The sequence below is a fragment of the Peromyscus leucopus genome, chromosome 19 (genome assembly GCF_004664715.2).
Source record: "Peromyscus leucopus breed LL Stock chromosome 19, UCI_PerLeu_2.1, whole genome shotgun sequence".
NCBI lineage: Eukaryota > Metazoa > Chordata > Mammalia > Rodentia > Cricetidae > Peromyscus > Peromyscus leucopus.
This window is the reverse complement of record NC_051079.1, coordinates 50,318,710-50,343,801: the sequence shown is the minus strand read 5'-3', so window position 1 is coordinate 50,343,801 and position 25,092 is coordinate 50,318,710. Positions and strand designations below refer to the sequence as shown.

Sequence of the window (25,092 nt, the reverse complement as noted above, 5' to 3'; positions counted from 1 at the left end):
CAATGAATCCTGAGAAACACAAAAGCAGAGTTCAAGAATCTCTCGGGATTAGTTCTTTTTACTACAACTTGTCCTAAACTGAAATATCAAATTATATTACCAATTTCCACTCAGAGCTGGGGACAATACTGAATAGCAAGTGTCTCATTGATTGTAGGTGGAACTTGATTAGAAACTTGCATTCTAATTAAGTCTAACTGCAAAACCCTTCCCATTCACCTCATCTGACCCTGTGGTGAACTCTTCTTTTGGATGATATATTTAATAGCCTTCAACCTCCCCAGGCAGCAGCCCTTATAGCAATATGCTAGGAGATAAAGGACCAGTATTTTTAAAGGCTCAACTAATATACAGTAACTCCCACAAAGCTCCTAAAGAGCAAAAACCAATTGAAGACATAAAATACTGTTGTTCTTCTAAAAGATAACTAAAATAATGTAAGTAATTAAGAAAATGTATCTTTGAAGAGAATGAACAAGCAAATAAAACTAAAAACATTCATATAGTCTTAGGTTTTATTTTCATAATTATCTTCCTTCAATTAGCAATCATCTAATTTCCATTAACAACATATTAATATTTTACTTACCAAAAAGCTGGAAAAATATGATAATGCACAGATTCCATACACAAATACCATACTCTGCATATTTACAAATTCAATATATTAAATGTGTTCTGAAGACTGACTTCACTTACTATATAATAACTAAACACTAGATGATTCTAGCATATTCATGCAGACTTCCACTTTCATAGGGAGGGTGCTAGAGTTCTGGAAAACAATTCTTCTTGTTGTAAACACTAAGTTTTCCGTGTCTAAGAACAAAGACTTAATGCGGGTAGAAAAATAAAATGTGTACATGTGGAACAAATGCTCCTTCTGAGACTCCATGCAGAAGAACTGACATAAAAATGAGCTCAAAGTCCTGCACACCTGTTCTTAATTAAGGGCAGGAGGTGTACAACTGTGTAAACCCCTATTGTTTTAAAACTGAACTGCAATGATGATCCACAATGCACTCATGATTTTGTTTGTTTGTTTGTTTACGGTGTATATGAGTAAAACTGACCTCCTTCAAGGTTTTATTGAATAACATGGGCCATACAATAGTCTAAAGTAACTTTTGAGTACTGCCAAATCTATTTTTAAAAAGTGTAAATTTGCTCCAATAAGCACTAATGTTTCTGGTCAGATCTAAAGTAAATACAACATTGATGCCATCTTTGAAATACCAATTTTCTCTTTAAATAAAAATAACAGCTTTATTCATCATCTCAATACAATTAAAGATAATGACCTGGTAAGCCAAACAACTATGCAGGTAACTAAGGAGGAAATAAAAAACTTTTACTAGTGTTTTGCATCAGACCTGTAATCTGTGCAGGGCCTGTACAGTGACACCCACCCACTCAAGCACACCTGGAAGAGGATGCTAGTCTGTTTACGATCTCCCATGAGGACGAGCAGCATAAAGATGCTTTTCCTAGATTTTGGAAATCTAGCAAAACTAAGCATACTATATTCAAATAAGGTAGGTTATAAAGAGACAGCGATGGAGCATGGTGACAGGAATTATTCCAGTCAGGTCTGCTGCCTAGTGCACACTGCTGCTGTTTACAATCGCTTCAGTTCACACAAATTATGAGATGGGCCTAATCATACAGGGCAAAAAGAGGAATGCTTCAAAACTACTAGGAAATAACCATGGAAAGTCTTTGAGGTATAAAAAGATTAGTAACCCAGTCCTAACGTATGTCTTTCAAAAGCATTTTTTCCCCTTTTGGCTTTTTACTTTTTGCACAACTCACATTAAATTATTGAACTCCAAATTAAAATTATTTTGGAAGTAAGAAATGCATACATACTACATTGACAGGAACATTACTTGTCATTCTGGACATATGTAAATGGTCTTAATTAGTCCCATTTTTGGTAAAGAGCCAAGTATGCTTCAACACAGCCATCTTTTTTATTGTTAAGAAAAAAAAAAAACACCAATACTCTGGGAGGGCTGATGATGATGTTACCTTTTACATTTTGTAGTCACATATTGAGTTAAATATTTTAAAGCTTTTGTCCCAAGCTTGTCTCTGAAAAGACTCAATAATTTAAATGTATCTAATATGGTGATGGATAAATTTCCTTTTCAAATTGAGACAGGCCCTCCCTCCACTGAAGCATTTTTTTCTACATATGTTTTAGATCCCTAGAAAGAGAATCCCAGGTTTTTCCCTCCATGTTTTTGTCCTGCTTCTTCATGGTCCACGATGCCAGCTGAGGCTGTTGGTACAAGGCACCCAAACTGACAGGATGGGAAGGTAACTGTGCCATTTCTAGGTCTTTAAGAAGTGCATCTGACCTGGGGCTGATACCCCACAACTGGTTAACCCGCCTGTGAGGGCGACAACTATGTTCCCAGCTCTGTGATCATCAATGATCTCATCAGCCGTGTGAGGCGTAGTTATGTGTAAGGTGTAACCATGCACCATCACCACAGTGGATGACACAGACTGGATGACAACTCTGGAGTACCCGCTGCTGAGGACCTGCTGTCTGCCTCTCTTCTGGGCATTGCAGATGCTTTTGAGAACCTTCTCCAGAACATGCATGGGTACCATGTGACAACACGGAAAGATGGTGGGAAGAACCAGACCAGTTTTGAAATAATTATTTTCACCAAAAAAAAAAAAAAAGTCACATTTAGAAGTAACATTAAATAAAATGCAATGAAAATTATTTAACAATAAATTACAAGAACCCAAGAGAAAAGAGTACGTCTACTTCCTGCCTTGCTTATGATATGTCTAGAATTTGTCTATACATTTGAAAATGAATTATTAAAATATGACTGTATTCTCTGCTCAGTTTCGCTCTTAAAATGGACAGAACAATGCTCTCAGGTAGTAGATCCAATGGCTGAGTTGGTGAAATGGCAAACTAAACTTCACATATTTTAACACTCAACATCATAATCTCTGTGAAGCAGAGATGCCCGCAGATGAGTCTTAATCCCATGAACATGGCTTGTCAGGATTTCCCGTCTTCTCATCTCTGCAGACCGGGTACTAGCATAGGCCTCCTGAGTACTCGTCTTCCTCCTCCTCAGCCGCTGTGCTGGCAGCTCCATCCGGCTTGGCCTGGGGTGTGGCTGGAGATTTCTTCTTGATTCCCCCTCCTGGGACCACTAAGCTTAGGCCCAGCTTAGCATACTGTCAACAATAAGACATGTTATTAAAGCGGGGAAACTAGAATCCTCATCCACAGTGTCTTAGCATCAGTTAACTGTTAAAAGGATGGGAGCAGGGGTGAGGGTGGGTATGGGAATGGAGATGGCTCAGTAGTCAGAAGGACTTGCTGCTTTCACAGAGGACCTGAGTTCGGTTCCCAAGCTCTCACATTGACTCACAAACATCTTTAACTCCAGCTCTGGGAGAGCCAACACTCTTCTGACTTCTGCAGGCACCAGGCACACATGTGGTGTGATACATGCAGGTAAACGCTCATACACACAAAAATAAAAATAAATCTTTTAGAGAGAAGAAGAATGTGTGTATGAGGTCAGCTCAGTGGGGAGAAGTGTTTGCCACACAAGCTTAACAACCTAAATTCAATCCCCAGAACCCACGGGATAGAAGGAAAAGCAACTTGGCAAAGCTGTCCTGACCTCCACATGTGTGCCGTGGCACCTGTGCCCATACACACTTCATACATGCAGCACAGAGTAATAAACACAAGTTTAAAAGACCAGAACCTAACCATCCACCCTCATGAACTAGCACTTGGGGAGAAATGCCCTGGCATCAGACCACGATGCGACCTGCTGACAGTTGTAGATGTATCAACTGTGTACCTAACTTGGGAACTGGAGATAATATGAACACACTCAATAATACTTCTAGTAGTTATGAAGAAAAAAACCTACTCAGTAAATGAGAGTATAAACTAGGGACAAATTTTAAAAAAAAAATACAAACTCGGAACTGGGAAGAGAACTATTAGTCAAGGTCTTGCTTGTCAAGCCTGAAGACCTGAGTTTGACGCCCAGAACCCTCACTTGAAACACTGGCCTGGAGGTGGGGAGACGGCTAAGTTGGTAGAGTGCCTGCCATGTAACCAAAGGGACTCGGGCCATGCCCAGCATCCACACAAAACACAACTGCAGTGACAAAAGCCTATAACCTAGCTAGCACTGGGGAGGCAGAGCCAGGAGGATCCCGGGCTTGCTGGCCAGCCAGCTAACCAAATCAAGGAGCTGCAGATTCAGACTGTCCCAAAACAAGGTGGACAGTATTGGGGAAGATATCATATATACATTATTATGACACACACGTTTTCAAAAGCATATAAGAAGCCTGGTGGAATGATGCACACTTGTACTTCCAGCACTTAGGAGGCTGAGGCAGGAAGGCTGTAAATTCAAGGTGAGGTAGTACTACTATATAGTCGTGAGACCTTGTCTCAAAAAGAAAAAAAAAAGTGTGTGTAAGAATTTACCTAGAATAAAAAAAAACTATTTCTCTACCTCTACCACTATAAGAAAATTCAAGATCTTAAATTAATGTGACAGTGTGACAGGACTCTAAAATTAGCAATTAGATAATATACAGGAGGAGGACTGAGAAAGAGTGATTCACAGCTGTGGCTCACTCAAGTTGAGGCTATTTCTCACAGGAAGAGCACTGGATTCTTCACAACAGTCTAGGACACAAACTGAAGTCTTCCACTTTATAGGTAAGGCTTGAAGATGATTGTTAATGGCCTGTTTCACATAGCCCTCACAGACATGGGATGCCCATAAGCTTGCACAATTACAACAGCTCCACATGCCAGGCCTCTTGCAGGTAGGAAGCCTAACAGCAATTAGATAAAGCAAGAGCCAGGGCAGCAGAGGCAGTGAGAAATGAGGCTGAGTTTATAATACGCACACGACAGTACAGCTAAGAAGCAAGTAAGCAGTCACGACTGCATAGGGTACATACATTACCCAAATGCAGTAAAGTTCAAATGGATTGGCTGGTTCCTTTATGAGCAGTTCGACGTGAAAAATGCAGGTATAGAGGTAGAAAACCCACAAGTCTGCAGGGGGAAACCACTTGCAGAGGCAGAAAGTTAACCAAAGGCCCACTTACGTCATTGTCCATGTACTTGAAAAGGGGTGAGTTGCAGACCTCAGACACTTGATCTTGGTCTTGCTGGTCATATCCTTCCAGGAGCTGTTCAAGGGCAGCGCAGTCCTCACTGCCATTAAACCCTGGTATGCTATGGGAAGCACAAACCACACATGAGCTCTTCCTTAAGACGCCTGCACCAGAGATAACTGTCCCCAGCAAAGGCAGGAGAAGATCTGCAGCCATTCTGATTGCTGCAGGTGTTGGGGTGCTATTGGCAACCAGCAGGTGGTGACCAAGGAACCCTATAGTGCACAAGACACTCCCACAGTAATAAGTTACCAACACTCATTCAACAAGAAAATGCCTCAATCTGATTTGCAACATCATACAGTCATTCTCCTTTCGTCCTTGCTGTCATTTAAAAGGCAAAGATAATAAAGTAACTAAAATCATTCAGAGAACAACATAAGCAAAAAGGCAACTTGTAAAACTGGCCCTCTAACAGCTGAGTGATAGACTCAGAGTGGGAGCCGAGCTGGAGCCGAGCTCTGTAGTAAGGGTTTGCTCAGCACACACACACACACACACACAACTCAACAAAACAAAAGAACCCTGCAACGGCAGTCTTAGCTCTTGGAAGATCTGGAAACCTTTCACGGATAAAAACAAAACTTGTCTAAATAGTGATGTTAATTCAAGAAAAGGAATGTCAACACTGGTCCGTGAAAACAAACAAACTTTACCTGTAGCTCTCCCTGACACACCTCTCTGCAGCCACATAATCATTTCTGTGTAGATGAACCAGGACCTGAGCAATTGTTTTCTGAAACGAGAGGGAAGGCAAGGATGCACACTCATCCTTATTTTCATAGTCACCTTCTTGGAGTACTTAAAACAAGAACTTAACTTTCAGAGCACCAGTTCACACATGACTCTACAATAACATCCACAGGACACCTGGGAGGAAAGAGCCTGGAATACTAAGTCAGAATCAAACGGTGTACAGAGCACATGGGTTGGGGAGTCTAAAGGGGGAGCAGGTCTGAGCCTGTCTGTTCTAACAAGAAGCAGCAGCTGACACTGGCACTAATGGCCCCAGGACAACCTTTTTACCACACAGCATAAGAATGTAGCCAGTGCAAGTTTACAGAATGTCTTTCAAATATCTATATTCAATTAATGTTGAAAAAGGAAAAAAACAGAGAAAACCTGTAACTCTACAAGTCCACAATTGAAATTTTTAGATACTAGGAAAAGATACTAGAGAAAAGAAAAAACTCTAGATACCAGAAACAATGGCACCACTTAAAAGATCAAAGACGGGACACCCCAGTAACATCTTACCGGGAGAAGAGCTCTTCATAGAGTGTTTTACCTTTTGGTTTTTAACTTTTTTTTTTTTTTTTTTTTTTTTGTTTTTCGAGACAGGGTTTCTCTGTGTAGCTTTGCACCTATCCTGGAACTCACTCTGTAGCCCAGGCTGGCCTCAAACTCACAGAGTGCTGGGATTAAAGATGTGTGCCACCACCGCCCAGCTGTTTAACTTCTTTTTGGTGGTGGTGTTTGATTCTTGAGACAGGACCTATCTGTGCAGTCCAGGCTGGCCTCAAACTCACAATCCTCCTACCTTAGCATGTGTGACGGATTATCTCGATAAGGATTACTGAGATAAGAAGGCCTGCTGACTGCAGGGATGTGTGTGTGTTTGTGAAAGAGAAAGAGAGAGAGAGAAAGAGAGAGAGAGAGAGATTCTATACCTGAAGTGACTTTTGTCAAAGCATTTTGTTGCTCTGACAAATAACTATTACGTTGTCTTCACTATAACATTAAGCTCATCTAGTAATTCATTTCAGTACCATGTCTCAAATTTTTCAAATGGCTCACTTATTTTTTCTCTCTTAAAGAATTCTTTTCCATTCATTTCTGTGTTCCCCTTTGTTATACAACAGTTACAATAACTGCTTGGAGGTATTCTCACTTGAAGTGGTAATTCTAACATCTAGGACACTAAATGCTAATATAGATTGTCTTTGTTCCGGCTTTTGTCTGATGGGTAATTCAGGACTATTCCCTAGATTTCTGTCAATGTCACACGGCGTATGGTGCTATAGTTCTCAGGAAGAGTGTGATGTTTTAACCACACTCTACCACCCTGGGTTCTGGCTGCAGACTATGGACTCCTTCTGGTGGGTGGCGGTTCTGACCTGTTTGAATCCGTTTTGCGATCTCCGGGTCTGTCCCATGTATCAGAACTTCATGGGCAGGATGCGACTTGGTGGTTTGAGTCCCATCTCAATTTGCACAGCAGTCACTTCTACTCTGGGTCTGCCCTAGGCGCGCGCGCGCGCGCGCGCGCACACACACACACACACACACACACACACACACACACACACACACACAGGGATTCCCTCCTCCCACACTCTGCTCTCTGGGATCTGTCCCTACTCTCTTGGCTCCCCTTGTCTATTCTTCCAGCCAGAGACTAGGGATCCATTGGCGCCAGCCACATCAGCTGCAACTCCATGACCACTGGAGCTCAACCTAATCCAAGGTGTGTGTGTGTGTGGAGGGGGGGGGCAGTTCTCCCTAGTGCCTCCAGTTTCAGGGAGGAGGTCTCTTTAGAGGTTTTGTTACAGTCTCTCCTGCCTAGTGACATGACTAGGGGCATCTCTAAGGGCAAGGGACAAGAGAAAACAGAAATTCCCAGGGATGCCCTCTCCTGAGGTAGTGGCTTCTCCAAGCACTCAGTGCCCTCTACAGGCCATCCATTTTTATGTACTGTCCAGAGTTTGATGTAAATGCTTTTTTTATTTTGTTGATATTGCTATTGTAAGAAAGGTAGGTTAGGAGGGCTTTCTCTGTCATGGTCAGAAGCACAAGACCATAAATTACTATTTTATAGAAACAGACAAATATCCACAGAATGTTAGCTTAAGTATTCATACCAATGTGTAAAATTAAAGTAGAGCCAAACCAGACATATTCAATACCTTATAACAAGTTGGGTAATTCTCAATTTCCTTATAAATGTTTTTTTCCTTCTGAATAGAGAGTGCAGCCTCATCGAACCTAGAGACAAAAGAAAGGAACATCAAACAGGGCAGGTGTGAGCCCTCCGCAGAGGCCTCTGCTACACTGCCCTTATCACAGACTTTGGAGGACAGGGTTTTGCTAGCTGCCCCACAGCAGTGTTCCCACTGGCTCTGCTCATCAGACTTCTCTCTCAAAAGTCTGACTCCCTCCGAGGCATCAAGGCAACACAAAGGAAGTGAAGGGTTAGCATACAGACGTTTTTAAGTTTGGTAAAAACCACCCATTAATGCGTTCCTAACTACCTCAATAAGTAGCTCGGAAAAACCCACTAGACAACCAGTCTGCATCACCCAGGCTTCCTTCTGTCCACGTGAAGGAACGTCAAGGTGCCCTGACCACTCCCTTACTCTGCCTGTGTCCTCACCCTCTCCACTGCTTCTCAGGATCCTAGCAAGCTAAACCAGCCTTTCTGCAGCGTTGATCTCAACACCCATACTTTCCATCCTCTCTTACACTCATTCCTGTGCCAGCCAATGGTGGAGTGAAAAGGAAGGGATGCCAAACACTTCCCCCAAACACTCCATGCCCCATCATTTTCCTTCTATCAAACCCTAACCGGATCATCATTTCCCTGCACCATTTTATTATTCTCTGAATCCAAGACTGCTCTGCTGACACCTAACTCATGACTGCATGAATGTGGAATCTTTGCCCATCTCTCTCATCCCCATGAACAGTTTGAGGTCTGGGCTTAGCTCTGGGAGCTGATATAAGCCAATGGTGGAAAAGGGCAAAGGTTAGACACAGAGGAAGGGCGGTCCTGTGACCCGTTAAAAATACAGCAATATTACACAGTGTACCCCATTTCTCTGCATGTTACCTTCAAAAATACTTTCACACACACCCACACCCACACCCACACCCACAGTAGTGTGTTTTACAGTTCTATCTCTATTACATATGTGTATTAGTAAATTTCTGTGGGCTATGTCCTGGCAACTTAGTACCTTATAAATAAAAATCACTGGTGTTTTATTCAAAATTTCCAAAGGTAAAGTTGACATTTTAGAAGATTGGCTTTTAGAAGATCATTTATGCATCAGATAAGACAGTAAAATTCCAGGACAAACACTGGAGATTCTCGCCCCTTGTAGGAACCTCCCATATGGGTTCCTCTGAGGAGGACCGGCTATCATTCTTGTGACTGGCTACTTGTCAGGTGACTGGCTACCTGCAGGTGCCAATCTCATCAGACACCCTAAAGGGTGTGGCCAGAATCAGCTGCAAGTATCCTGTTGGGAGCCACTTCTAGGAGTATTCTAGGGACTGAAGGGACCTTGTAATGCTGACAGTGCCTTTGGCTGATGGGCAGCAAATAAACAGGGATCTGTGTCACACAGCTGTAAGAGTCCCTAGCTCTGCCAACAGCTAGGGAGACTGCCAGAGAACTCAAACCTCAGATGAGCCTGCAGCCCCTCCCACACCTTGATTTCAGCCTGCTGAGACCCCAGTAGAGGTGGCCACAGAATCTGTGAGATTACGTGAGTACTACTTTAAAGAGCTGGGGCTGTGGTAGTCTGCCATACAAACAGAAAAAGTAAGGAAAGGAGGCCTCCCGTGTGCTCATATCTCTCATAATTGTGAACATGAGTTCAGCACAGATCTGTAGAAAATATAATTGCAGAACATTCTGTAAGTATAGGAACCGGATATTTCATTTCTATAGAAATCCCACTACTGGAAGCTTTTCCCATCTTACAAACACAATAGTGCACCTAAATAAGAACAGCTAATCTTATATTGAGTCATTCTCCACCTCTAAACATGTTTGAATATATTTTATAATATGTAGTCGTGAAGGAAAACCTAATTGTCCTGGAAACCGACTGACAGATTCAGTCCTGAATTTCCTGAAAAACTACACCTCTGGCCTTTACTGTCACCGCAGAGGTGGGCAAGTTTAAACTAAGAGATGTGTCTCCTGTAAGCCATGCTAACAGACAAGTGGGTGATCATTCCTTCAGTGGGGTGCTGGACTTCCCTTTCTCAGAACTCCCACCCCCAGAGCAGCCCCTATAAACAGCTGTGTAGTGCAACTCTTCCTTTACCTTCTTTCTGTCTCTTCCAGATGCAGGCCAGAACCCACATTTCTGATACATTGGGCTTTCTTCTTCTTTCTCTAAAGCCCCTTCTCTTGCCACGACAGTAACTCAAACAGCAAGGCTTTTTGTTCTCTTTCTAGGCAGCTGCTGAGATTTAAAGCTAGCCTACCCTAGGATTTTTTTCTTTTAAACTCTAATAATACTGGCCTTGAGTTTAAAACAACAACAACAAAACTGGGCTGCCTAAACAAGACCTTAACAATGACAACAACAGTTGACAGGCTTGTGTGTAAGGGGAAACCTCAAAGGCCCCTAGACAAAGAGCTACAGGCAATTCAGGTCCACTGTGGGAGGAAGAATTTCTTCCTCCAAGATGAGTCCCCTAAATGCTTACCCAATACCAACTGGTCAGCTCTAAAACACGTAGGAACACTAAACTCAGCAGAGTGTATTTATTTGTATGTGTGTGTGTGTGTGTGTGTGTGTGTAGAACAATGACAATTAAAGAAAAAGAGGCCAGGAATTTGAGAGGGAACTGAGATGACGATATGGAAGGGGTTGGAGGGAGGAGGGAACGGGGAAATGATGTAATTATATTTTAATTAAATATAAATTTCTTTAAAAAGTCTTCAATATTATTAAATGAGAACTTGGTAAATAGACTTTATCAATAATAAAACTTATTTACTAGGCATAAATTAAGGTAAATTAAAAACTAAGGAAAAATTTGGTACGAGTCTAGCTTTTCTACACTTGATCTTAGCCAAAAGGCTGAGAAGTGACTGAGTCTAGCTTTTCTGTATCGAACTATCTGTGCCTTGGATCTATGTCTAAAAAAATCCTGCTCTCCTCCTAGCCCATGTCCATTCTTCTGTGTCACTCTCTACCAGGGACCTCCAGTGGCAGCACCAGGCTGGAACTCACTGTCCTTTGCATCCTCCAGTCCAGCCTGTAGACTCAATCTTCGTCCTCCGCAGGAGCCCCTCCTACCCCTTCCCTCCATTCCCTTGGGACTCCACCTCTTGTTGCAGACCTGAGGTCCCCCTAACTCTTTCCCACGGCCCCTCAGACTTTGCTTCTAGCCCATCTCCATTCCTCTGTAACACCTGTCAACCCAGGGTAGATAACAGCAACCAAAGAATGGATCACTAACCCAACAAAGAAGAAACACTTCTAACATCTTAACTCCAATTCCAGCACAAAAACCCACACATGACCAGCCAAGAAGTGATGCTCCCCCAGAAGCCAGCAACCATATTGCAATAGGCCCTGCGAAAAGCAATTTAGCTGATGCGTAAGACAAGGACTTCAAAATAGCAGTTAAAAGTATGTTCAAGGATCTAAGGAAGGACATGAATAAATGCCTTAATGAAGACCACAAATACACAAAAAATAATGAAAACATTTCAAGATATCAAAGTTAGAATTAAACAAAGAAATAGAATCACTAAAGAAAATCCAAACTGAAATAAAACTGGAAATGATAAACTTAGGATGTCAAACAAGAGGTCAGTCTCATCAACAAATATAAGACAGAAGAGAGAAAGTCTTGAAGACAAGGTAGAAGCAATGGGTACCTCAATCAAAGAAATGCTAACCTAAAAATATCCAGTCACAAAACATCCAGGAAATTGGGGACACTATGAAAAGACCAAACTCACAAATAATAGGGATAGAAGAAGAAATTTAGGTAAAAAAAAAAAAGCACAAAAAATATTTTCAACAAAATCATAGAAAATTTCCCTAACCTAAATAAGGAGGTGCCTATTAGGAGCATACAGAATACCAACAGACAAGATCAGAAAAGAAATTCTCCATGACACATAGTTAAAACACTAAATGTATAGGGGGAAAAAAAAACAAGGAAAGCTGCAAATGGAAAAAGACCAAGCCCCATATAAAGGCAGACCTATTAGAAGAACATCTGACTCTTCAATGGGGACTCTGATGACTCTGAAAGCCAAAAGGGCCAGGACAGGTAGGTGTTCTACAAGCTCTGAGAGATGCCAGTGAAACTATCAGTCATGTAGAAAAAGAACAACATTCCACAGTAAGATAAAATGTAAGAAATTTCTATCTACCAATCCAGCTCTACAGAAGAGACCAGAAGGAAAACTTCAGCCTGAAGAGGTTAACTACACCCAAGAGGACACAAGGAATAAATAATTCCAGGACATCAACAGTAAATCAAAGTCAAAGGGGGGGGGGTGCACTCCACACAAAAAAAAAATAACAGGAATCAATAAACTCTGTTCATTAATAAGTCTCGACCTTAATGGTCTTAATTCCTCCATAAAAAGACACAGACTAGCAGACTGGATTACAAAATGAGGATTCATCTTTCTGTGGCATCCAAGAAACAGACCTCATCATCAAAAATAGATATCACCTTGGAATTAAAGGATGGGTTATTCCAAACAAATGGACCAAAGAATCAAACAGGTGTAGCCATTTTAGTATCTGACAAAAAAAGACTTCAAACCAAAACTAAAGAGAAGAGATAAAGACATTACATAATTATCAAAGGAGAAATCCAAGAGGATATTACAATTCTAAACATTTATGCACTGAACATATGGGCACCAAGTTCATAAATGAAATACTACTAGAGCTAAAAACCACGTTAACTCTCACACAGTGATGGTGAGTGAGTTCAATACCCAGCTCTCATCAACAGACAGATCATCTACACAAAAACTAAAAAGAGAAACATGTAGCTAATAATGGCATAAATCAAATGGACCTAACAGACATCTACAGAACATTCCACCCAAACTCTAAAGAATCTACTTTCTCCTCAGCAGCTCATGGAATTTTCCCCAAAATTGACATTATGCTAAGACACAAAGCAAATCTCAACAGATACAAGAAAACTGAAGCAATATCCTACCCATCTGACCACCATAGATTAAAGTTGATTATCAGTAACAACAGAAACAGCTGACAGTACATAATCTCATGAAACTCTGGGTCAAGACCGAAATCAAGAAGAAAATTAAAAACTTTTAAGGACTGAATGAAAATGAAAACAGAACATATCCAAACCTATAGGCCATAATGAAGGCAGTTCTAAGAGGCAAGTTCATAGTAATAAATACCTACATGAAAAGACTACATCTCATATTAGTAACTTAATGGCACACCTGACAACTTTAGAAAAACAAGAAGAAATCATACCCACGAGTAGATAGGAAGAAACAATAAACCTCAGGGCTGAAATCAATGAAACAGAAACAACAACAAAAATACCAATAAAAAGGATCAATGAAAGGAAAAGTTGGTTCTTTGAGAAAAATCAACAAGATTGACAAAACATTAGCCAAATTAACTAAAAGAGACTGAAGATGAAATGAACAAAATTAGACATGAAAAGGGCAACGTTACAACAGAAACTAAGGAAATTCAGATAATCACGAGGACATACTTTAAAAATCTATTACACCAAACTGTAAAACCTCAAAGAAATGGATGACTATCTTGATACAAACGATCTAACTAAAGTTAAGTCAAGATGATATAAGCAACTGAAGTGGACCCATAACTCCTAGCCATCAGGGAAATGCAAATTGAAACTACTTTAAGATTTCCTTTTGTCTGGTCAAAATAGCTAAAGCAAATGGCAGTACATCTGGAGAGGATGTGAGAAAAGGGGAACATTTATTTACTTCTGGTGGGAATACAAACTGATACAACCCTGTGGAAATCAGTGTGGAGGCTCCTCAGGAAGGTGAGAATCAATCTAACTCAGGTTGATTCTCATCAAAGATCCGCTATACCATTCTTGGACACACACCCAAAAAAACTCAGCATCCTACTACAGAGATACCTGCTCATCCATGTTCACTACTGCTCTATAACCAGAAAATGGATAACCTATATGTCCAGCAACTGATGAATGGATAACGAAAATACGGTGTATTTATACAACTGAATATTATTCAGCAGTTAAGAAAAATTAAAATTATGAAATTTACAGGTAAATGGGTGGAGCCAGAAAAAAAAAATCATCCTGAGTGAGAAAACCCAGAGCTCAAAAGACAAATATTGTATGCTTTCTCTTATATGTGGATGTTAGAGTTTAAGTTTTGATATGAATGTTATAATCTGGTTAACCCTGGGGTTAGGTACCTAGCAAGGGACTCTGGGGGAGGAGAGGATCTCCCAAGGAAGGAAAAGCAGAATACAGAGCTGTGGAAGGGAAACTAGAATAGGAAGATTAAACAGTGAGGAATGGGGAAGGAGACAGAAGGGGAAAGGAAGTCATATGGGGAGGAACCACTAACACTAAAGGCCGTTGGAAAAACCATATGGAAACCTACTACTACTCTGGAGTTGCCATAAAATAGGGGAGACAATGCCTCAAGTAAAACCTCCAGTGTCAGCAATAGGTGACATCTTGCTGAGTCACTGGCCAAAGGCTCATGGAAACCCCTCCAAATCACAGGCTATTGTCAAAGCTATTGGTTGCTGCTTTCTACAACGTTATGTAAGTAAGGCCCTACTGTTGAAGAAAGCATGTCACTGAATGTAGAAAAGCCAAACTGGTGCCTAATTAGAAGCTTCAACCCTACTGATGGTGTTCATGGTGCTGGAAAGTACTCTGCATGGTACCAAAGGGAAAAGGTAATGTCAATACCACTCCAGTATAAATCCTGCAACCTAACACAGTGACCTGCCTGCAAGATATACTGGTACAATAGGAGCACAATTTATGGGAGTAACCAACCACTTTATTGGATTTAAGGCCCACTCCATGATATGGCACCCATATCTGACATGGCTAAAGTGGCCAAGAGACTAGATAAGTCATGGACCTAGAGGACAACCTAATACTATTCTCCTACTAATGGAACATAGTAATAAAATGACCCCTAGCGACATATTGTCATAACTATAGATCAGCTCAACCCATATCAGAGAAGCTTCCTGCAATAGATAGGGATTTAACACAAAGACCCAAACTGAACAAAGTACAGCGTGAGAGACTTTAGAACAGTCTTCATCAAATCCTCCAGGCTCTCAGATTTATGCGGAAGAAGAGGAAGAAAGACTGTTAAGAGCCAGAGGTAATGGAAGACTCCAAGGAAACAGTTGTCATCCAGACACAATAGAACTGATACACACACAAGCTCACAGAACTGTGGCAGCACACATCAGACCTACAAAGGGCCAGCCAGACCGGGTGCCAGCACTGAGAGGGGGAAGTGGATATGGGGTCCTACCCCTAACCAAGAGCTATCTGAACAGATACCCACTGGCAAAAGCACAATCAGTTGTTACCACAGGAGTGTCAATGGGTGTATCAACTACACTCCAGAGCAGGCTCTGTGCTCAGGAGTAATTTTGTTTTAGTGTTTCTGTGTTATTGGTCTTTGGCTTGTTTATTTTTATTTTTGTTTTTGTATTGGTTTGGTTTGAAAAGAAGAATGAGAGAAAGAATATAAAGTTGGGTGGTTAAGCAGATGGAGAGGTTCAGGGAGGAGTTGGTAGAGGGGACAATAATCAAAATATGAAAAAAAATTTAAAGAACTATATCTAAAATGGAAAACACTAAATATCCCATTGAATGACATAACTCAAGTATCAAAAGCTGTTGATTTTCATGGGTAATTAGGATACTCTGGTCACTTATTCCAAGAGAGAAACTAAAGTAGTGCAATGGCCGATCTAGAGAACTCTTCCTTCATTCCACTAATTACTGTTAGGCAACAAAAGCACCATACATTTTGGAATCATGATAGAAAAACGGGTTTTAATTCCATGTGCCCACTCTTTAGAAGATGATCATTTTTCACTGTCTGTCCAGGTGTAGACAAACAAGCTACACCCAAGGTTATGTACAGCCCCAAATGTAGACTGCAAACACATGACGCACAGGCACACGGTTTTGACAGCCTTACCTCCGTCCTCGTACCAGCAGTCTGGAGGCCTTCCCTAGCAGTTCAACTGCCTGCCGGAGGCGTTCCTCGTTCTGGAGGAATCAAAGAAAAGGGAGTGTCGGCAGAGTTAGTGTGGAGCTCTTCTTACCCTTCAATAACAACTGCATAAAGCAATGGCCATGGATGGCAGCACCAAAGCTGCTAGCCCATTCACTAACCTCTAGAAGAAAAAAGGAATAGAGTTGGGCTGTGGACATAGAAAAACCTTAAAAAGCATCCACTGCATTTTTCTTTTCCTATATATTATGAATGAAAACATTATGAGTAATTAAAGAAACAAATATAATCCTAACTTACCTCAAACACACTGGCTGTCTGCTGATACAACTGTACAGCCTTCTCTGGATCTATATTTTCTATGAGCCTGAATTAGACAGATAATACAACTTATGAGAATAAGAAACTTGTTTCTTAAAGGACTTTAGCAAGACAAAGAAGTCCTCTGCAAGGCTAGGCATCCCACAACAGTTGTGTGTACCCACTTTCCAGCTCGCTCCAAGGCCATAGCTGCTGTATCAGGGGTGCCATTCTCCAGGTACATCATGCTGGCTTTCTCGATCAGCTGGACGGCCTCAGGCAGTTTCTGCATCTCCTTCAGGAAAAGCATGCAGCATGGGACAGAAAATGTCTCAATTTAACAAATGGAGTTTTAACAATTAGAAATTCAATTGTTTTACCCACACACATTATTTTTTGACAAATACAGCAGTACAGAGTAGGTACCATTAAAGATCTAGGTCTAAAAATCAAGAACAAAAAGCCCAACATATGAGATGTGCTTGTAATCTCAGCTCTGGGGAGGTGGAGACAGGTGCAGGACAGGATTACTGGTCAGTCAGTCTAGCCTAATCAGCAAGCACCAGGCCAGAGACCCTTACTCAAAAAACAAGGTGGGTGGCTGAAGACATCCAAGGTTGAGCTCTGGCTTTTACACACACACACACACACACACACACACACACACACACACACACACCATCTCACTACAACTGAAACAGGATAGTAACCCCTAACCTGCCATTAAGAAGCATAAATGTGGCATATTGGTCAAAATATTCCATTATTCCATTCAAAAGGAATAAGGTAAACAAGCAATAGCTAGTTTGGAATGTTCTTGATTCCAGTCTGACATTTATAAAAACCAAAAAAATTATAAAGCTAATTTTCCTTTCCATAACCTACAAGTAATTTAACGAAACAGACAAACATCCCTGTAAAACTGTACTACATCCAGACACCCTCTAGCACTCAGATGCAGGGAAACCTCTTCATCAGCACCCTCCATGGTGTTCCGGTGCCTAGAGCCTTGCTCTTCTCTGTTCCCTCCAATACATCTCCTTTCACTTGGTACTTTCAATACTCTATCCTAACTGCCACAGGATGCTCACTACAGGTCCAATTAGAGCTACCCTGGGCAAGACATCTTATCATAGCCTTTGCTTCCACTCACACAACCCTCATCCCCTCTTGCCTTACAGTGAAGAAACTTGTCAATTTCGTCATTCACTCTACCTTGACAGCTTGCTAATTCACTTTACCTCCACAGCTGTTTTGATCCAGTAATACTAACCTTCAACATCATCCCAGCTTGCTCATAAGCTCTGCAAAGAGAATACAATTTCTCTGATGAGACCTCAACGAAGAGCAAGAAACCTGTGATGGTGGTAGTCAGAACTGACCAACAGAAAGGAGCTCACACACAGCATGTCACTTGAGGCCCTCACTGCCACACTGGAGTTTCATGCTTTTTCTTTTATTCATTTACTTTTTAGAGCAATGATATCTTAGGAGCATCAAACACTGAGTTGATTTTATTCAGCAAAATTAAGTCAGTCTCAGAAAGGCTAAAAGACAACCCTAATTCTAAGTTTTAAAATAAATACATATGCTCCACAAAAGGAGAAAGCTCACACCTCTTCCATAGGCACTTAGCAACCAATAAATAAAGGAAGAATTCCAAGTCACTTGTATCTTCACAAGCAAAATATTATGCAGTATTTAATTTAAAACCTTTCTTATAATTAGGAGACACTTGGCCTTTAAAGTTCGGCTAATGACTAAAACAAATGAAAATAATTATTTTAATTAAATTAATATAAGTATTTGAAAACACAGAGCTTGAGAAAAAGTTCTCGGGCTAGAGCAAAACATCAACTTTTTAAACATCTGCAAACACATAAAAAAGGTGAAAAATTACTTACTTGGCAGCATGAAAAAGACTGAATGGATATAATGATGTCAAAATTAAGGAAAAAAGAAGAAATCAATGGTCCCCAGAGATCTACTTTCCAAAGACAGTTAATAAGTCACTGTCCATCTGGTTTAAAAGACAAATCCTATGAGTGAAGCAGTGATTGCCCAGTGCTGCTGCAGATTTTTACACCCGAAACACTCACAAAACTCTGCAAAGGACTTAAACTACTATACATGAACAGGGTGAAGTGCAAGAATAGTAAGACTACGTTTTGCATGTCAGATAAAATGGACAATTATACATGATAGCCTTTGAGATACACCAAGAACATTTTGTCCTAGAATGCTTATAAATCTTCAAATACCTAGGGAAGACTATTTAATTTTTTTTCCCAAAGCAGTCTATGCATTTTCAATAGCTATGTTTTCTTTTTCAGCACAGGCTTAGAAACCTCCCTCCCTTCATCTCAAGTCAAATTCCTGTCAACAAAGCCAGGAGCGGGAGGAAATAACAGGCAAGCATGGCTGCTTGCACCAACATGCACTCAGGGCCACTCACAGAGTGTTCCCATGGGCTTTAAAGCAGACACACTGTTCATCCTTTTCTAACTGAAAAGCATTTTACTTCAAACGCTAAAGGAAAAAGGTGTTTCAAAAATCTAGTTCTTCCATTTTTTTTTTAAAGCTAAAAAAGATACGCCCTGTTATTTTCATGGGCAACAGCTTCCCGTAGGCAGGCATCTTTTGCTTGCTCAAATTGTTTGGCGTTTTTAAAAGCAACAGCTGAAACAGGAAAACAAAAAGGAAAAAAAAAAGTAAGATTTCTATTTCCATCATTAACAGCCCTCAAATGAATCATTACCCAAATCTGGATTGTATGTGAGATATTACAAAATACACTGATTTCAAATAGGGAGTTTCATAAAAGGGTGAAATATTACTTTTATCTAAAGCAAGTTACAATCTTTCTGAGTACACTTTTAGAAGCTATTATGGTTTTAATTGTTGATTTTTAGCAACACATTGGTGAGGCTTCCACTGACTACCAAGAGCTCCTTCTAGCACACTCCCAGATGCTCCGCCCGAGAGAGGGCCTCACTCCCAGATGCTCCGCCCGAGAGAGGGCCTCACTCCCAGCTTCTCCCCACCAGCTCACTACGTGACTGACAACCACAGCTCAATCGACACAGAGATGATCTCTGTAGTTATCTACACTGCTGGAAGAGCTGACCTACACTGCAGCTGCTTTACAGGGGGGCTCCCGAGGGTGAGACAGTCAGATGGCCCTGAAAGACAACATTACAATCTTCAGATACTCACCGAGGGTGGGTCATGAAAAAGTAAAAAGCATACTGACTTAAGAAAAGTGGTGTCTGCTTTGTTTTGTCATTCTGAGCCAGGGTCTCCATACATGTACCCCACCGGCTGGAAACAACCTCGCAGCGGAGACTGACCTTTGACTTGAGCAGATCCTCCTGCCTCAGCCTCCCTTGTAGATAGTGTCCTCAACTATTATTTCTTAAAATCACACTCTCAGAGAACTCTTTAACCAAGTGTTGAAAACAAACAAAATACTGCAACTACTCCTATTCCTGCTTGTCCCTATTTTGTTCTTTAAAAATTCCACCACATGGCTATATTCTGCATACATTCCTACGGAAAGCAAACAAAGGGCTCTTTAATAGGAAACCTGATTCAGAATATTTACTTCTGGAAGCAGTACATGGTCCCGGAGATATAAAGCAAAGCTGCTAAATTTTTGCATAGAGGGAACTTCAGAAATGTATCTCTGGTTTAAAGAAAGACTATAAAATGTCCTCCAAAATCCATATATAAAGTTCAGTTTTGAACAAATTTATCTTTAAATATAAAATATAAGCAATTTGCATAATGCAAGAAACAAAGCTTACACAATACTTAAATACAGGGCTAAAGACTGTTGTTTTCCTTTTGAATAGAAAATAAACCCTCTACGTAATAATGGTCATTTCAAAGTCAGGCTCACTAACATAGTCACAGACAAAAATATGCTCGAGGAACTTCAAATCTGTGGTGGTTTCAAATTTGTATTAGGCATGCAGAGGGGGTCAGAGACAACGTGTGGGAGTCAGATCCCTCCATCTGCCATGATGATCCAAACTCAGGTCATCAGGCTTGGCAGGAAGCACCTTCACTTTGAGTCATCTCACCAGCTTCAAAATTAGGTTTTATTACTTTATACCAAAATGAGAGCAGGCATTCAGAGCTTTCATATCATCCTTTAATTAACACTAAACTTGTACCAAATTCCCTGTTGCATATTTTAGATACTTTATACTTATATACAGGTGAATTTACTGAAATGAGCATACAGCTTAACCCTTCATGAACATGTGTTTCTCAAAATGAAGCTCATAACATTAATGTGGGAAAACACAAGATTTGCAGGTCTCCTCCAATGAGACTAGTTTAAAAAACTAAATTAAAGAAAACCCTTTATTCATCAGCAGGAAGTCTACGATGGGACTAAGCAACACATATGGATACCCATGAATGGAGCTGTGCCCACAGAAGCAATGCTCACTACCCATGTCCGCTGTCAAGAACATGGACCACGGTCTGCTCAGCACTCACCACACACGCAGAGGCCTGTGCAGTTGTCCCGTTTTGCTTTTCTGTTTTAACTAGTAAAGTCTAACATGAAGCACTGAATTATTACACTAAGACAAAGTTATCAGATTATGTTAACAATACACACAACGGCATCAGGACTCCAGTCACAAATACCTGCTTTTCCATATTCAGAAGCGGCACTGTCATAGTCTGGCTTCCATTTTAAAAAACCAGTTTTCAGGCTAGAATGAAAGAGAGACATTTCTTATTTAAAAAGGTACCTACCATCAGACACAGGTCCCCGCCTTCTCAACTCTGTCTAGACTTATTCACAATAATTGCACCCTCACCTCTTCCTCCATCCCCGCCCCATCACAAATGCAGTTTTCCTCCTCCTGAAATGCCTACATACCATCCGAACAGAACATGCATGGTCCCCAGACCAGCAGCGTCCACACTACCCACCCCAGATCCACACAGCCAGAAACTGTCTGGGTGGGTGCCACAATGTGTGCTTTAACAGGCTTGAGAACCTGAAGTACGCTGTCCTTTGCAGCTGAGAGGCTACCAGGGAGAGTACAGCTAAAGCAGGAGCCAGCTCGGAGAGAGCCTCTGTGATTAGCAGCCTCCAAGGAGTTCAGACGCAGAGAGCAGATCCTCTGATACGAGAGATCCTGCATCGGAGACTATGGAACAACATTCAGAGGGAACACAGGAGAGCAAACCTAAGGTGGAGAGTCAGCCGCCACACAGCAGGGGGAAGGGAGAGTATTAAGACAACAGAGAAGTGGTTTTCCAGAACTGACAACTGACACAGGCCCAGGAGGCAAAGCAAAGGGTACCCAGTGCTCAGTGTTTATCTTTCCTGCCTTTTTTTTTTTTAAAGTGGCATTTTGTTTTTATTTTAAAAACAATTTCAAACTCACAGTTTAAGCGAATCCAGTGGGTATCAAACTTAGGTGTGCGTAAGAATTGCTGAACACTATCTTACACTCTAACTTTCAGCTCAATTAGTGAAAGCCTGCTTACATATAGCACTGCTTCATATGAATGCAGAGACTACTGAGAGACACGCCCTGAGAAGTACATCCTTCGCAGGTACACAGAAGTACCTAGGACCCAGGTACCAACTACCCAGAGTCTAACTCTGAAGTCTTTTCTCTGAAAAAAATGTATTTAGTAGACTTGACATTTAACATACACATACACACTGTAACAAGACTTAACTGTGTACACAGATGTTCAAGTTTGTGAAGAATTTCATCTCCCAGAAAAATAAAATCCTTCAACTACACGTAATGCCTAACTCTATAAAACTGAGGAAGTGAGCAGCAAAGCAGAATTCCAACTCTTTGCCCCTTCACGAAAGCAGCCATCACACCCTGCATTAACGTGCTTACGGAAGTCTCACCCAAAACAAGACATCATCGTTCAGTGTGCTGGGGAGACTTTAAAAACTGCAGCATCAACCCCAGGCAGCTGAGCACCACCAGGTAGGAGCAAGGAAGGCCCTGCTAATGTCAGCTTGATTTTGTCTAACCTGTTACAAACCTTAACTGTTTTTGTCCTAAGAGTCAGTAAGAAACTGTCCTAAGGCAAAGTGATTATGAGAGATATTGCCATCAGAAAATAGAGTAGAATCCCGACTGCCTCTCCTACACTCCTGCCCCATTTTCCCTGCCACCCTCTGGCTTTTCTTCCCAGAGCAACCTCAAACATCCTTCACACCTGAATCCAGTACATCCCCACGGCGGCCACAAGCATGCCCCCTCATCTATGACTCCATCTTGACTGAAGGCCTCTCCCACCATTCTTCTCCCAGCAGGGACACCTAGGAGCCAATCTCTCAGCTCCATACACAGCTGCCAATGAGGACTAGTTAAAGCTATTACAGAAAGGATGCCAATCCTGGCTCCTACTGTTCGTTTAACTCAGGCGGTCAATCTCTCCTCCCTGAAGTTCACATAATGCAACTTTATTATGGCTGAGAGCACATCTTCTGTTCTTTCGTGTTTGTTCCCACCAGCAAAACGGATTCTTGAGATCACCCTCTGAACCGACAGCCGCCTTCCTAGCCACTGTCTGGAGGCCATGCGGTATACAAGAAAAAGCTTGTGGATTTCCACTGAGTAAAACTGGCCCTGTTCTGTTTAGCCGAGCAGTCTTGGACAGGACTCCAGAAAGTTTCTGGCAGCCTCGGTTCCTCTTTTGTAAACTGAGGGACTTCAATTTGGAAAGTTGTTAAGATCCTAGTTTATGATGCACCTAACAGTGTACTAAGAAATTTCTTATAGTCGGTAATCATTAAATGTGTATGTTGCAATTCACGGAAGCGGGGGAGAGGGTCATGTCGGTGTCAAAAGGATGAAAGAGAATTCGCAGTTTCCAGTCCTACAGCTGGGTGCCTTCTGCGCCCGGAACCAGATGGTGGTGGCACACCCACAGGACTAAGGAAGCAGAGACCTTGTCCCCCAGGGAATAGGACGTCTAAGGGTGAGAGTTCCCAGAACTAGTCTACACCCCCGCGTGGCACCAGGGTCTCTTTGCCAGCAGTGGCTCTCCACCGGACGACTTCATCTACGGGCTCACGTCTGGCTGTCATGGAGAGGAAACAAGGAGCCCACTCCTCAGCCCGCAACGAACTACTCTACCAAGAGCGGCCGCAACCCCTGGGGACCCGGCGTGGGGCAGACGCGGCCGTGACGCGGGCACCTGCTGCAGAGGCCCAGGCGTAAGCAGGCCCGCACTGCCGACTGCAGGGGATTGACCCACAAGGGACGGCGCCGCCCCGGGGCGCGGCCAGCAGCATCCTGGCCTTCCCTCCCTCCCGCTCCGCCCGGCGGGTCACTAGCCCAGCGGCGACTCCACGTACTACTTCTCCGCCTTCGCCAGATGCTCCAGCCCCTCGTTTATCTTCTGGGCTGCCATTGCCGTGCTCGCTGGCTGACGCGAAGAGCGAAGCCGCCCGAAGCCCGCAAACCCCGGGAGCGTCGGCGTGGGAACGCCGCGGAGGAAGCCGGGAAGGGCGCCTACGGGAAGCGGAGAGCTCAAATTTCCTATGGCGAAGCTGGCCCGGCATCAGGGCGGAGTTGGGGGGCGGGGACAGAGCGCGCAAGCGCAGTGTTGCAAAACTGGCCCTGAAGGAGCTTTAACTCGGGTGTAGTTCTGGTATCTAAAAAGAGTGCGTTCAGTAGAGCGTTTGTTACTGCACTCGACAAATATTTAAGGAGCAACTAATGTATGTGGAGCACTGATCTTGACTGGTCCTGAAAAACAAACAAAAAAAAAAGCACTCTACTCTCTCTGGAGGTCGGCTTCTTTACGCTGTGAAAATGCTGTAGATTCCTTTTGCCTATTTGGCAATTTATTAGTTTCTCTCGGCTACATCTAGGACAGTATTTGCTCATCATTCATCTTTTATGATTCTCTTTCTTTCTTTCTTTTTTTTTTTTTTAATAAGACAGGGTCTTACTATGTTTCCTCCTACATCCACTTCTTAGTGGATTAAGTATGCCACCTGTTAACAGCTTTTGAATACTAGTTCTAGTCACATATCAGTCAATAATGAAAGCAGATTGTAAGCTTGGTTACTGTCAAATAATGCTTCTTAGATTTCAAGCCGGGCGGTGGTGGCGCACGCCTTTAATCCAGCACTCGGGAGGCAGAGGCAGGCGATGTTTGTGAGTTCGAGGCCAGCCTGGGCTACCAAGTGAGTTCCAGGAAAGGCGCAAAGCTACACAGAGAAACCCTGTCTCGAAAAATCAAAAAATAAATAAATTAATTAAATTAAATAAAAATAAAATAAAATAAAATAGATTTCAAACCGATGGTGAGGAGCCCTTGCAATGACCTGGTAGAGGTGATGACTAATTCAGCGTTTTCGTTGCTCATCAATGGTAGTTTGGGAATCACATCGTTGGTTCTCGCAATACCTAGGCAGCCTCCTAGTTTTTCATCTGTAGTGATCTTTTCTTACTTTCAGCTCAGCCACTAAGACAGTTGGAACAAGTGTCGTCTGAAGGGGCACTCATTGAAGGTTTGCTCCCCAACCTCTAGGTCTAGTGGAAACCTTTAGAAGGGGAGACATGGTGGAAGTAAAATAAGCCACTGCAGGC

The 25,092-nt window shown here is 42.0% G+C and overlaps 1 protein-coding gene and 1 pseudogene across 1 annotated transcript; both read right to left on the bottom strand.

Moving 5' to 3' along the window:
* Nucleotides 1-497: 497 nt before the first annotated feature.
* Nucleotides 498-2,644, bottom strand: LOC114685369 (annotated as a pseudogene).
* A 54-nt stretch (nucleotides 2,645-2,698) lies between these two features.
* Napg (NSF attachment protein gamma) lies at nucleotides 2,699-24,007 on the bottom strand. Its single transcript, XM_028860009.2, has 12 exons — nucleotides 23,850-24,007; nucleotides 21,152-21,219; nucleotides 19,084-19,168; nucleotides 18,394-18,411; nucleotides 17,763-17,793; nucleotides 16,675-16,784; nucleotides 16,490-16,556; nucleotides 16,154-16,224; nucleotides 8,109-8,187; nucleotides 5,859-5,938; nucleotides 5,134-5,263; nucleotides 2,699-3,213 (listed from the first exon to the last, which is right to left on the bottom strand). Exons 1-12 carry the CDS (start codon nucleotides 23,903-23,905, stop codon nucleotides 3,070-3,072), a joined length of 939 nt encoding a protein of 312 aa, XP_028715842.1. The 5' UTR covers nucleotides 23,906-24,007; the 3' UTR covers nucleotides 2,699-3,069.
* Nucleotides 24,008-25,092: the final 1,085 nt, after the last annotated feature.